General features: G+C 38.4%; 1 protein-coding gene across 1 annotated transcript; it reads right to left on the bottom strand.

The window, feature by feature from the left end:
- Window positions 1–361: 361 nt before the first annotated feature.
- LOC133485923 (uncharacterized) lies at window positions 362–10,829 on the bottom strand. The gene is made up of 9 exons (XM_061790317.1): window positions 10,673–10,829; window positions 7,749–7,913; window positions 7,462–7,635; window positions 6,480–6,548; window positions 3,971–3,993; window positions 2,697–2,970; window positions 1,958–2,125; window positions 675–797; window positions 362–570 (listed from the first exon to the last, which is right to left on the bottom strand). Exons 1-9 carry the CDS (start codon window positions 10,757–10,759, stop codon window positions 496–498), a joined length of 1,158 nt encoding a protein of 385 aa, XP_061646301.1. The 5' UTR covers window positions 10,760–10,829; the 3' UTR covers window positions 362–495.
- Between the last annotated feature and the right edge of the window lie 4,429 nt (window positions 10,830–15,258).

Genomic DNA, 15,258 nt, shown 5'->3' with positions numbered 1-15,258 from the left:
ATTCATCCTTGAAAATTTGGCCTTCAAGGTCATGCTTAATTTTTGAGGTATTAATTTAATCATGTTTCTAATATATTGGGTACTTTATTGAGGGATACGAGAAAAATTTCATTTCGGATTGGGGCGCATTTGGGCAAATTGAGAAGTAGAGTAATTCTCAGTGTGGTAGTGGTACGTCGGCTCCCTCTGGTGGTATGTGAAATATTCACCACATAATCCAATTAAAAAAAAAATATATATACGATCAAACATTCGACTCAAGCTTGTAGCTATGCATACAGGCTATTTAAACTATTTCTTTATACGCTCGCTTGCAACAATTGGTGACTTTTCAGTGTCTGTGGGAAAAACAAGACAGACGGAAATGTTTCGTTTTATTTGTCCACAATCTAAAAGCAATCGAGAAGAAGCCCGAAAAATGCTATCGCCGGCTAGCTATGAAATGCTAACTTTAAGGTCATTGAACTGTTGATCGATGAGATGATTGTTGTCTTTTCAAAAGTTTTTCCACCGCATCGACGACAGCACGGCGTGGATGAAGTAGAGCAGCGTGGCCGTGAAGGCAAACACCTGAAACACGCAACAACACGACAGGAACACGATTGGCATCGAGTTAAGAATGGAATCGATATTCTTAGGAAGCTAGTGTGTGTACTGTCAATGTTCTAACTGACCACAGCGGCGACGTCAATCTGGTACATTCTGAAGTCTGCTGATTTCATAACAAAGGTGATGAAGGCTAAATTGACTCCGGCGCTGAGGTAGAACAACGCGGCCAAAGCGTGATAGACAAAATCCTAACACACACACAGCGAGAGGAAATAACATTTATTCGTGGCCTGACCTGTTCTCGTGTTTTAGCTCATTTCCATCTCATTAAGTTCTCGTCACTAGCTGGTGTTATTCCTCACTAAATGTCTATTCCCATTCCCAACGATAATCTCATTCTCAACCCATGCTATTTTTTGTTATTTTTTTTAATTTTTTTTCCATAATTTCATTGTCATCCCACATTCCATTCTCAGTCTTCCTCATCACATTTTGTTCGCCTATTCTCGTGATCTCGTGTATTCTCATTTTCAATCCAAGTCTCATCTCATTTCTCTTCTCCACGATAACCCCATTGTCATCTCATTCTCCGTTGAAATCTCATTCTCATCCCACGCTTGGTTTAAAGATCATTCTCGCTGTTTTCTTAACCATATTTCACATTCTCTTTCCAGTCTAAGGATCTTGATTCTCATTCTCCATCATCATTTTCTCACCCCATCCTCATCTTTCTTCCCCATCTAATTCTCTCCTGTCAGTCTGAATGATCATTGTTTGTCTTTCTCATTCTCTCAACTCGTCACAATCACGTTCTCGTGCCGACTTTGTGTTATTCCCCATCTCATGATCTATTTTCATTCCCAACGACAATCTCATCACCATTCTCATCTCGTCGCTATCCCCAATGACAATTCCATTCTCATCACATGCTCATCTCGTTCTCCTTGCCGTCAACGTCATCTTTCTCCGTTGTCATGTCTCCCCCATCTAATATCATCTCATTCTAATCTCATTTCAATTTGATCTCACCCTAATTTCATTTCAACCTCATCTCAGTTTGATGTAATCCCCCATTCTCATCTCATTCTCAATTGCTTCCAGTCTCACCTCACTGTCCTGTCATTCTCCTCCCATCCTCAATTTCATGTTATCCTCATGTCATTTTAACCTCGTTCCAATCTCATCCCGTTCTCCATTTATTCCAATCTGACCTCATTGTCACGTCGTTCTCATCTCATCCTCATTTTCATATCACCCTCGTCTCATTCCCATCATGGCCCTTATTTTAGTCTCATTCCCACGGAATACTCAAATCATTCTCCTTTCATTCCAATCTCATTCCCGTGTCACGCTGGTTCTCATGCCCCCCCCCCCCCCCCCCCCCCCCCCCCGCACGCGTGCGCCTTACAGCCGCGACCCACGCCGGGGCGTTCTTGTGGCATCCGGCCACGAAGACGAGCGCCCACACGAGGGTCGTGACGAAGCAGAAGACGGACACGAACATGACCCAGCCCAGAGGGTTGGCGGGCTGCACGTGGGTGGACGCCACCAGGATCCACACCAGACCGCCCATCACCTGCACCCAAGAACCGGACGCTCAAAATGTAGTCACAATGAAAATCAACCTCCCATTATGAGCCAGACATGCCGGAATATTCTTTCTTCTTACAATTTCTGTCCAATGGAGAACTTTCTTTCCTTACAAAGTCTAATAATGGACTCATTAAAAGAACATCAAGACTCTTCCGGATGCTTTTATAACTTTTTCAAGTTTCATTTAAGTTCGTAATTGTTAAAATTGTGGCTTTTTTCACATGGTTAAAATCCAGAATCACATTTGACATTTACGTATATAGATAATATCTTTAAAAAATAAATAAATCATAATAATAATCAAACTAATAATGTCTTACTGGAATGCCTTCTTAAAATTGTTTACATTTTTTAAATGTTTAATTCTTTCCAGAGGCTTCACAAACGAGACAGCAATGACGGCATGCAGCGTGTTTATGTATAAACATTGAACGCACCCAAATTGCGTCAGTCACAAATACTGTATCGTGATAATATAATATTCCAACTAAAAGCATGTTTCACAGTAGCGTCATTCGTAGAGAGGATGTGGTGATCTATGACGGGTGACTCACCAGTTCGGGCAGGTAGAACATATCCGGCGGCGTCATGCATGTTGCCAGTCCGCTGGGCAGACCTCCCACGGACCGAGTGGCGGTCGCCGCCATCCCAGAATAGCCGGTCGCGTTTCTTTGTGCTGGTCGGCGGGGACTAGAGGAGCGGCGAGCAGGTGCAAATGCCAGTGAGGCTAATTGAGTTGCCAAACCTGTTCTGGTATTGTTGGTGTTTTCCACATCTCCACACACACCCCCTTTTTTTTTTTTTTTTTTTTTTTTTTTTTTGGAGCCGCTAAGGTGAAATTTTGTGGCCCCGGGGCCTCAATGAAGTCAGATAGAATATCGCTATTGTTGTGCTGTTGTTTGTGTTTTACACACGGGACAAAACAATCCAAAGAGTGCGAATAGTTCAGCGACAATTGCTTTTAAGGCAACAAGGCAGTATCGCGGCTGGTCAATAGAGGGCGCTAGGGCGCCGCCCCACCACTGACGGTGGTCACCCCATTACTTTCCTTGAAGATAAAAGCAATTTTATACACAAGTATTATCAGAAAATATTTTCATATAGATCTTTATCTATTTTTAGATGAGCAGGATAAATAGTTAAAGAGGAGTAAAGTTGTTTCGCTCGTTTCCGTTGTCTGATTTCGTGACGCAATCTTTATCCATTGACTCTCGCCAAAAGTTTTGACTCGCGCAGTAGCTCCTCTAAGAACGCGGTGGGTCGCTACATCCCAGCGCCCCGAGCTAGCCGACGTCACATCTGAGCGTCTCGGTCTCAATGCGTCCGCATTACGTTTCGCTATGTCGACTTCACCTCCAGTCAAGGTCGTCGACGGGTGCTGGAATTGCTCTGTATTTAACTAAGTTACGTAAAAGTTTGACGCGTAATCTGTACTTTCACGCAGATGTCTGTCAGAGCTATAACCAAAGCTTTTTAGCATTAATTAGTTGCGCGCTGTCTTTTCCACTCCTTTTGGTAATCCTTTGCCTTTTATATAAACGTTAAAGCCCATACAGTAGGTGTACCATGTTTGTATTTTTTTTTTTTTAAATAATAGAAGAAGCCTGGTTTCAAGTGAAATTGTCGTTGTGTTAAAAGTGTGATGCCATTAAAGAGAGATACAAACAAAAAAGAAAAGAAAATCAAAGACATTAAAAGAGAACCTAACCCAAATTGTCAAAACTTGCGCTTATACCTTTGGCATATCTTCTTTATCTGATGCCGTTCACCTAAATCTGCAAAATATTTATTCTGACATACATTTAAAACATCGTCTCTACTCGCTTACATCTTCTTAGTCTCGCGAGTGTGCTAATTGGCGAGAATATGACGCGCGTCAGTCCTACCTGCCCGCTTTATTTACCAACAAAACAAGAGTTGGTAAATATTCAACAACCTATAATCCATTGGACAGCAACGTTAGGATTTTATTTTTGAAGTTAACCCTCACAGCGCATTGGCGACACGTTACCGTTAATACATCGTTGCGGCGGCTGGCTTGAGTTCGACTTTTGGACTCGCTAGCTGCTAGGCGAGTGCCCGCTACGCTCACTACAGCTGGCGGACTTTTTCTAAAAAGCAGTTTAAATACGTGAAAATGAACGCACGCGCTTACCTTTGAGGCTGACAGACTGACAGTTGCACTTTCTACCGATCCGTTTTGAACAAACCAGGCTAAATCAAATGCAGCAGGCAACGTGCTGCAGTAGGCTCAACGTCTGCGCTGAACATGGCGGCCCCCGTACCTTGAAGAACTATTCCGTTTAATTCTTATACCGCGGTCGCAATATTAGTCAGAGTACTGTGTTTTGAGTCGTGCTGGCGCATACAATGTATTCTATAAAAAAAAAAAAAAGATGGGAGCGTTTCGTTCCCCTTTGAAGAAAGTCCAGACATGACATCATTAAAGATTGGTCGCTCTTGTGACACAATTAGAAATCAGCCCATCCAGGATTGGCCAATCAGAGAAAAGGGGTTGTCCCAGATGACATTATTTCGTCGAAGTTCGTGTTTTGTCTCTCCTAGACAATCTCATTAATTTGTTCCTCTGTTTTCGTGAATCAATTCTTCGTAACCACCAGACTTGCGCGGACTACTGGACTTTGACGTTTTCCCAGTTCCAAAGAAACATCGTCGATTTTTACTGAAGCTCCGCTGCAATGTGTGAGACGCAAAGGACTCTCACTTGTCTTCTCTTCTTTCTAAAAACATTTAGATATATGAAATATTACATTTTCATAGCTATCATAGTCATAAATAGTCCACAGACACTTTTGAAGACTACTTATTATTTTATTTCACATTGTGGATTTGTAAATATAGCCGTAAAGTGAAATCAAACAAACAGTGAGCATTTTCGGACAAATAACAAACAATCCCGTGGGAACATTCATCCATACACGACATATAAAGTCTGATCCTTTAAAAAAAAAAAAAAAAAAAAATTTAAAGAAAAAGCAGGGTTAAAAGCTTGAGGATGTTTTACATCTTGGTTGTAAACATGAAATGATGAAATCCGGAGTATTTGTGCACACGCATCGCCAAGGTGAACCAAAAGTCACGAGAAGCAATATTGGAGACATTTGGTTTCATCGATCTAACTCGCTTTTTGTTAAAAAAAAAAAAAAAAAAAAAAAAAACTTGATCTGTTTTACAAAATTATGATGATCCGAGGTGTATTTAGTGTGTTCTCATGAGAATTTAGGAGAAAATCATACCAAAAAATTTTTTTTTATCTCATAGATGAAAATGGTGGACGCGCTGCATTAAAATTGTGAAATATTTGATCAAAAACTGGTTAGGGCATTTGGGTTTGTAAATTATTTTTCTCATAACATTTGGAAATCATTAAAAGAAAGTGAAGTCATATGAAATCATATTTAAACATTTAATTTCATAAATGGACGTGCTGTGCTAAAAATGCTAACTTTAGCCCACATTTCAAAGCGGCGATGGCATTAAGGTATTGGGATACATTTATTTTTATTTTTTTTGCTAAAATTTGAAGTGTTGCTTTTTTGTTACATTTTAAAAGACATTTATTTATTTATTTATTATATTCTTATTTTTTTATTTAAAAACAAATCTTTGACGAATGAATTATGTATTTTCAGTTGGTACACGGCGGATGTGCAGTGCTAAAAATGCAAAATTTAAGCAAAGGTTTAAGAATTTCATGGATTTTGTTTGTTATTTTTTATGTTAATATATGTGTAACAAAAAGTAAAATAATATTTCAATTATATTTGAACTGAGCTAAATTGTGTCCAAAATGAGGGGTTTTCTTTCCCCCATTTTATTTCCAACATTCTTTTAAATCATAAAAAAAATATATTTTTTTTGTGTTTTTTTTTGTTTTTCTTTATTTAAATTTGTTTTTTAATGTTTCTTCATTTTCAAAAAAATCATTAAAATTGTCAAAACATTTTAAATAATGATTGGATTTATTTTCATAAACCTTCTTTGGGAATAAAACATAATAATAATGGCTTTTTTTCTTTTTCCTACCAATTGTGAACTTTTTGTGCAAAATCCTACAAAATTTTGGTGGTCAGAACTGAATAAAGAAATTATGCTTTTTTTACATTTAGTATAATGTTGGGATTTGATAAGTAAAACTTATCAAATCTGTTTGTTTGCTGCTCATTCAGTCATGTGACTTTTGTAACTTGTCTGTAACAGCTATATAAAATATATAGATATAATAATAATAACTATTATTATTATAAAAAATATGAATAAGTGGTTCTGTGTTCAGGTTGAGGCGACTGACATATTTTTCGGGGTCCATTTTAGGCTCTTTTCCATCGGATGGTGGAGAAGATGGCGTGCAGGAAGTAGAGGAGCGTGGACACGTGTGACATCACCTGGACGACATCGCACACACGCACACACACACGAGCACATCAACGTCAGGTCAGTATTCGGCCATCAGAATCAAGAAAAATACAAATAAAAAAACAGAGCTGGCCCTTTAAGAATTGTCTTTATGTAATGACGTTATCTATTTATGTTATACAGGCCAAAAACATTTCGCGCGACTTTAAAGTCATTTAAACGTGCAAAACTTTACTTACACGTACCAAAAGAGCAAACACAAGTTCATCGAGTTTGAAATGTACTGTTTCTAGATTTATATTGATGAAATAAAATGTATGACGAAAATTACAATTAAAAAAAAAAAAAGATTCATATTGGACAATTGGTTAGGTGGAAATGACACAATGTCAACAACAACATTAATAGAAACATTCAACTGCTCGCTTGTTTCCTACATTATTATTTTTTTAAATATTACAAAATATATATATATAATTTGAAAAAAATATATACCTGACAAAAAAAAAGTTTGATTTTATCTGGATTTTTCCTTTTTAGGCAAAATGTAGCCAAAACGTTTTTGGGGGCGTTTGTATATTAATTAATATTTGACGTAGAGGTTGTTGGATTTTTATTTTTGGATGCCATAGAAAAAGCGGATGTGCTGTGGTAAAGCTGTGGTTAAAAAAAAAAAAAAATCTAAAGTGCTTGTTTTATACATTTCGCATTTTATTTAAAAAAACATTTATAGTTACAGTGTGTTGGTGGACATGTGCTGAAAACGCTAAATGTTGCCAACAATTTAAGCTTGTACAACCCCCCAAAAAATATCCATTTAAAAAAGCTTATATCAAGAAAAAAGTCATTTTTCCACCAGTTTGTATTTTTGGGGCACAAATGAGTTTTTCGTGGGCACAAATTTCGTGGGCTCGGTAAATGTGTGTGCGTGAGACATCCCACCACGGCGGCTATGTCCAGCCTGTAGATCTTGAGGCCTTCGCCGACGAGGGGCACAATGGACAGGGTGCCCCCGGAGTTGACGGTGACGCCCCAGCCCTTGAGCACGGTGATGTAGGCCAGGATCACCGACGCGCTCAGGTAGAACACCGCCGCCAAGAAATGGTAGCACATATCCTGCGGGGTAAATTGAGCTGGAATTTGGCGGAATTCAGACGTTGCGCTCGATGGTTGCTAAGCAATGACACTTTATTCTCAGCCAATCGGCGTTCGCGGTGGGTGTGTCTTACCACGGCGGGGCAAATGCTGCTCTGATTGGCTCCGCACAGGTAGAGGAAGAACAAGAGCGTGGTGAAGACGCAGCAGAAGACGGACACGAACATGACCCAGCCTAGAGGGTGGTCCGGGAACACGCGGGTGGACGCCACCAGGATCCACACCAGAGTGCCAAACACCTGGCGGCCATGAACACCGGTTGGGGAAAATATATATTAGGGTTTATATTTGGGTTTTCTCTTGGGAAACTACAACTACGAATTTTAGTGCTTAGTGCTAACATATAACGTGAAATGTCATAGAGGGCTAACGGAAATTCGCATCAATGTTGCGGTAAATGCAAACAAACAACTGCTACTTTAACACACACACGGAGCATCAATGCATACAAACAGCATAAAACAATACTCGCAGGCATATATTTTCTCTCTTCTGTGGAAACGTTGATTACAGGAGCTTACTAGAGAACCTTCTCTGCCTCTTCTTCTCGCTCGTAATTACACTGCATGCCTTCCAGTAAACCTCAGTGCCGCCTGGCATGTTGTGGCGTAACGCGGTATTACTTTGAAGGCGCGCAACTCGAAATTGGGACTAGCCTGTAAACAGTGGACCCCCGCTACTCGCCGGGGATTGGGACCGGGCTGGACCACAAATAGCGAAAATCTGACGATAATTGTATTATACATTATAACTGGAATTAAAAATATATATATATATAATTTAACCCCCGAAAATTCTCGGATAAAAAAATTGAAACGAAATGGGAAAAAAAAATTATAAAAATGAAAAGAAAAGTCTGTGATGTACTGGAAAAACTCATTACGAAAAAGAATGCCTTAAAAATCTGCGTTATAGCAGGGGCGTAAACAACGAACCTAGTTAGCGTTAACGTCTTTATTGAGTCTTGCGTCTAAATCCCCGCCGCCAAAAGCAAACATCTCGCGTCTTGCCGTGGTCCGTCCGCTTGTTGTCAGCAAACATGGGCCGCGTTTGTCCCAAAACCAGGCCAGCAGGTTCTTCGATGGACTGATCCGACCGTAAAAGGAGACGAGAAATGCCCGGTTTCGATTTACGCCCACCCCCCCACCTTCCTTTAAGCTTTTTTTTTTTTTTTTTTTTTCAGATTTAATCTTTCTCCTTTTACGGCACCAAAGAAAAATGGCGTCCAAATTTCCCGGTTCGAATAAAAATAACTTTTTGTTATTGTTGTGGGGGGTTTTTTCGGATAAAAATTAAAAACAGGGCTGGAATTTAAACTATATAGAGAACATTTTTTGTTGTGTTTTTAAAAGATAAAAAGCAAAAAAGGTTAGCTCCAAATTATGACCCTGTAGTGTTTTTTATGCATAGTTCAAAGACTTTCAAACCAAAAAAGTAGTGGCTTTGTAGATTTCTCGTGCTCTTAGACAACTCAGCTCTGACCTGACGAGTTTTAAGTTTTAACTGTGTTAGTTTAGTCAAATGGTCTGTTTGTCACCGTTGCAATGAGACCATGAGCCAAAAAGTCAACACCAGCCTGCTAAAATGTTCACTCAATACACAAACTGCACCAATGTTTTATTCGTAGTTGGTACAGCACATTTTTATATTCACATTTTTATATGTCTGTGTATGTGCGTGTTATGCTGTTGCTATGGTGACTGAGGAGCCTCAACTCTCAGTGAACTAGTTGCCATGGTGCCAGTATAATGCCTGGGTTTAAAATTTAAAATTTTTTTGTTTTTAAATCCTGCTTTTAAGTATACAAATAAATAAATTATTCAAAAAATCTTTTTAAAAATACAATAGAAAATACGAATTGTAAGAAATAATAATGAAAATCAAATATATTTAAAAAATATATTATAATAATTTAAAAATACAATTAAAATCTAATTGAACAATACATCTAAGATATAATTTAGAAAACACAGAATATGATTGGAAAACAAATGAACTTATCTAAAAATATATATCATTCTAAAAATATAAATATTCTCAAAACATGTTTTATTATTTATTATGTTAGTTTCCTGAAATAAATAACTACAAATAAAATATTTGAAAAATGCAAATAAATCATAAAAATACAAAGTAAAATATAATTGCAAAGGTTAAATTAATAAATATTTATATCATAAAATAAATTTTTATAGTAAAGAAAACATAAAACAACAAAAATGAATAATCAATAGAAAATAAAAGATAACTGAAAAATAATTTAAAGATAAAGTGTATTTAACAATTAAAAAATAAAAACAGAAAAGAAAATATAATTTAAAATGGAAAGTAAAAAAAATAAAAGCTCATATTTCTTGAATAAAAATTAAACTACGAATTAAAGATAATTTAACAGAATTATTAATAAAAGAGTAAATTTAATTCTAAACAATAATAAAACTAAAGTATATTTTAAAAATGTGAAAAAGTGAAAAAAAAAAAAAGTTACTATATTAAAATATAGTAAAAAATAAAATAGTAAATGTACAGTAACTACAAATACAAATAATAATGTACATAAATTACATTTAATATATTCACAAATAATAAAATTTTAAAATAATAAATAAATATTTATATACATTTTATCAATTTAAATTAATGTTTTAAAACAAAAGAAAAAACACAAATTGTGTTTAAATAATAGTCAAAAAAATAAAACTACATTGTCAATAAAATATATTTCAAAGAAAAAAAAAAAGAAAGGAGAAAATGTATTTTTTTTTAAATAAGCGTTGGCCCAGTTTTCCAAGCCGAGGATTGACTTCTTTATTGATCAGACGGTTGACCTCGTTAATCCTCAACATTAACAACCAAATACTACACCAACACCGACTGTCACCCCTCATTTGAAGGCGAGGCGCAGCCAAACAACTTTAGACAACAAACCACAAGAGGACAAAACGCAGCCTTGACGTACTGCAGTTGCAGCACATTCCAAGCAACGAAAAACACTCACAAACTCTGGGATGAAAAACAAGTCGGGGATGCTGGTGAAAATCCTGCCGCCGGTGGGCAGAACGTCTCCCGACGTGGTGGAAGCCATAGTCCCAAACGCACTGCGCTTATGTGTCTGTGTGTGGCTGCAGAATGAAATACGTGAATGCTTTGAATCTGCTTTTTACGTGAAGGACGGCTACCGCACCTCCTCCTCCACCACCTGCCCTCCGCCTACCTTCCATGTGGCTTTGTGTGTGTTGAAGGGCCGTAAAAGGCAAAGAAGTTGTTTACATACACACACAAAAAGTGATTGTGAGGCAAATTGTCCATGTGGGACATGAAAAGGAGATGCAAGTTGTTGAGCTGCGCGAGACAAAATAAAAGTACGGCTAACAATCGTTGAATGCGCCAAAAAAAAAAAGCATGCAGACGGGGTAGTTTAGCTGCCCTTAAGAAATAGAAAGCACAGGTGAGGATGATGATACAGTGGTACCTCGACTCATGAGTGACCCGACTTAAATGTTTTTGTCTTGAGTTGAGAGTAAAAATTTGACTTAGGAGCAGTAGATGGTCCGCGAATTTCAATCAGAATTCCATATTGTTCATTGAAAACAACCACATAACTTGGCCTCGGGAAAGTCCGCTAGCTTAAAGCTAACGCACAATGCAAAACGCCATGACGGGCCAGCAAAACGAGCATCGATGTTGCAGTCATTCTAAACCTATCATGTCATGAACGGAACAGAGGACAGGACCCAAAATGCACGACTCCAATACAGATGGACAGTTTCAAAAAAGAGAGGTTTAATATACGGGCAGAGGTCGGTACGCAGGCAGGCAATCCCCAAAAAAAACATGAAACTTGAATGCAGGGTTAATCATCAACTCGGCAGTGTCTTTAGCTGAGGGGAGTTTCGGAAGTGCAATGAAGTGTGCCATCTTTGAGAACCTGTCAACAACTGTGAGAATGGTGGTATTTCCTTTAGAGGCCGGTAATCCCGTCACAAACTCTACGGAGATGTCTGACCAAGGAAGTGGTGGTATTGGCATGGGTCGCAATTCCCCCGAAGGACGTTGACGAGAGGGCTCGTTAGCAGCACATACCTGGCAAGCATTACATAATTGAGAACATCCCTCCTAACATTAGGCCACCAAAAGCGCTGTTCGACCACCGATTGCGTTTTGGCAATGCCTGGGTGACATACAGTCCGGTTAGTGTGTCCAAAAGGCATTACCAAATACTCGTAATGTCCCGTTGATGTGTTGAATGCTGTTTTCCATTCATCCCCCTCCCTCATGCTGACTAGATGATACGCATTTCTTAAGTCTACTTTGGTGAAAACCTTGGCTCCCTCCAGGAACTCAAAGGCTAGGCTTGGTCTAGTGGGACCAAATGATCCTTGACGGCGGGGGATAGTCCTTGAAAAAATGTATCGTGCCCTGTTGTTCCACTGACTCTCAGCTGCTAGAATGCGAAACTCAATCGCCTAATCTGACACCCTGCGCTTGCCTTGTTGTAAATTGTTGTAAGGGAGTGAGCTGCCTCATGTTCTGGTGTGTAATACTGAAAAATTTGCTCCATAGTCTTTATGAAAGAAGCCCAACAATGACACACGGCGGAATTGCGGCTCCATTCAGCAGTAGCCCACGCCTCCGCAGGACCAGTCAGGTGGGAAATGAAGAAAGCGATTTTTGCCCGCTCGGTGGGGAAGGCAGCTGCCTGCAGCTCAAATTGGAGTTCGCACTGAGTGATAAATGGCTGAATGGTCCCAGAATCTCCAGAGAACCTCTCCGGTCGCGCGAGCTGTGGGCGGACAGCAGCGGAGGTGGCAGGTGGAGGCATGGTGACTGCTTCGCATGGAAACGGTGGTACAGTGGCGGCATCGGGTGCTGTGCCAGCTGGTTCTTTCTTCTTAACCATATTTAGTAGAACTTCAAACTGTGAGGCCACCTGTCTCATCAGAGTGTGCTGATGCTCTGACAGTCCCGTTAGATGAAGGTGGAGGGCAGCAAGCTGCTCATCCTGCTTCGAGATGTGTTGACCCTGCGCTTGAAGGGCTTTGCTCACCGGGTCTGAGTCTGCTGGGTCCATGTTATGGCCACTTCCTTCTGTCATGAACGGAACAGAGGACAGGACCCAAAATGCACGACTACAATACAGATGGACAGTTTCAAAAAAAAGAGAGGTTTCATATACGGGCAGAAGTCGGTACACAGCCAGGCAATCCAAAAAAAGGCAACAGTATCCCAAAAACGTGAGGCAAAGAGGCAAGGTCAAAAACCAGAACAGGATCTAGTCTTACTATGAGTCTGTGACGTGGAAACAAGGAATGCTGGAACGTGACAACAAGGTACAACGATCTGGCGACTAGAAAGAACGAGACAGGAGGTTAAATGGATGGGGTAATTGGGGTAAACGAGGCACAGGTGGGGAAGATGCTCTCAGGAGCAGGTGTGTACGAGACGGGGGGGAAACAACAACCGGAACACACACCCATGACATATAATCAATTTATGTTTGAACACAAGCGACAGAAACTCACAGACAGAACATACGACAATACTCACAGGCATATATTCCTTATCCTCTGCGAAGCACGACTAATATTACTGCAGCTTGGTTGCGCCAGTCTTCCATCGAGTCTACCTGTAGTATGCCTGTATATATTATACCGCCCCCTGTTGGCCAAGGTGCGCACAGCAGAAGGAGCAACACAAGGCCCATTGAATTATCATGATGCGCAAAGAAACCGTTTCATTCTTTACATTCAATTCAATTAGGGTATGGCTTTTTGTTTTTATAGAATGCAATACTGTGGAGTGCTATTTTTTGTGATTAACACGCTAAATATAAAAGCGCAAGTTAAACTACATGGACAAAAGTATTGAGACACTTGCCAGGAAGTCGTCCAATCTCGAATCTTATTTCGTCAACGTTGGACGACTTCCCGCCATACGTCCCAATACTTTTGTCCTGCGCTTAAAAATCAAGAGTCATTCCACCCACAGGAAGTAGTCAATGTGACAAAATACAAGCTCACAGGTTGTGTGTCCATCTATGTTGTTGATGGTGCGGCTATTTGAATCTGTCGCCATGGAAACCACCTACGCTGTGTTTGGATGCACAATTGCCAGGAGACACACACACCCGCACACAAATTACACACAAAACACTCAAATGGTTGATTGATGGATTTTGTCACACTTAAGTGCAATTCCTGGCACGTGTCCCAATACTTTTGTCCATCTAGTTTGACGCGTCTTCATTTTTTAAAATTTTAATATTAAGGTAATGTATTCATAGAGAGCGTTTTCTTCCAGGAAAAAAAAAAAGGTTTTTGATCGTCATGCAAGCCTAAAAACAAACAAAAGCAATTGCCATTAAGACAAATAAAAATGTACCCACAAATCCGATAAGAATACATATTTTTGCATCGTATGTTGTCATCCATTTTGGAGGATTTTAGAAAAGCTATTAAATTCCACACTCCTGTTTTATCTTTAATTTTGTTGACATAACAGAAGCATATTCGGTCAGAGAAGTGAATTTATCATAATTATTAAACATGAAAAATGTTTCACCGAATCATTGAAGGAAAAACTGCAAAGTAGGAAATATGACTGGCACAATCAAATTTCTGGCTTAACATACAATATATGAATATAAAAATGAACATTTTAAGTTTTTTACATTTTGTCAAGAAAAAAAAAACAATATGTAACTGGGATTAAAAAAAATGTCTGGCAAAAGTCATATATTTTGGATTCAATGTACTGTATATGAAAATCTAAATATATTCTAAACACATTTAAAAAATGTTGCAGGTCATTTTATATATGTAATATTCTTTTTTTTAAATCTAACAGTGGGATTTGTTGCAAGTTTGTTGCAAGAAAACGTCTATCGAATAATATTTAATAAAGACCATTGCAATATAATATATCAGTAGATACTGTAAATACTATTTTTTAGAAATAGAAATGACAAAACAATTATTAGACCTGAAATAATAATTATAAGCAATTTGTGCATGTAACTATAACAGAAAATACATTTCATTACATACATTACATCTGTAAATATAACTACAATCTTTCTTTAAAGACTAAAGTTTTAAAAATATATAATTTCCTTCAATAGATTATTAAAACAATTAGATTTAGACATAGATACACAAGGACATTTTCAAAAACGTATACATCCTTAGGTTTAAAAATTATGGCAATAGCAGCACAATTTCATCTAGGATTTAAAAAAAAATGTTTTATATATATATATATATATATATATATAAAATAAAAAAATGTGTTTGATATAAATGTAAAATATATATATATAATATTTGTGTACTAAAGCACCCAAATGTTGGCCTGAACACATTCCAGTGGACTGAGTGACTGACTCATCAGCTTCTTGGTTTTTATTTTTATAGCCAACTATAAAAAGAATGCACGCTTCAACTAATAATTAACACAAAACGCTCCTTTGGTACCTCGTAAACACACACACACACACACACACACACCAGTGAGTGATGTTGACCTAATGGGAGGGGGCCAAACGATGCAGCTCAGTGAGCACTTCAATGGCCGACCAGGAAAAAT

Source organism: Phyllopteryx taeniolatus, chromosome 11 (assembly GCF_024500385.1).
Source record: "Phyllopteryx taeniolatus isolate TA_2022b chromosome 11, UOR_Ptae_1.2, whole genome shotgun sequence".
NCBI lineage: Eukaryota > Metazoa > Chordata > Actinopteri > Syngnathiformes > Syngnathidae > Phyllopteryx > Phyllopteryx taeniolatus.
This window is presented reverse-complemented; position numbering and strand designations above follow the sequence as displayed.

Bases quoted from the DNA above. Each gene is read 5' to 3' on its own strand.
- LOC133485923 (XM_061790317.1), bottom strand. From the start codon at position 10,759: ATGGCTTCCACCACGTCGGGAGACGTTCTGCCCACCGGCGGCAGGATT. The intron at 2,971-3,970 runs GTAAGCGAGTAG...ATTTCACCTTAG, and splicing joins ACTCGCGAGACTAAGAAGAT to CGGCTCCAAAAAAAAAAAAA. The intron at 798-1,957 runs GTAAGGCGCACG...TGTGTGTGTTAG, and splicing joins CCCCGGCGTGGGTCGCGGCT to GATTTTGTCTATCACGCTTT.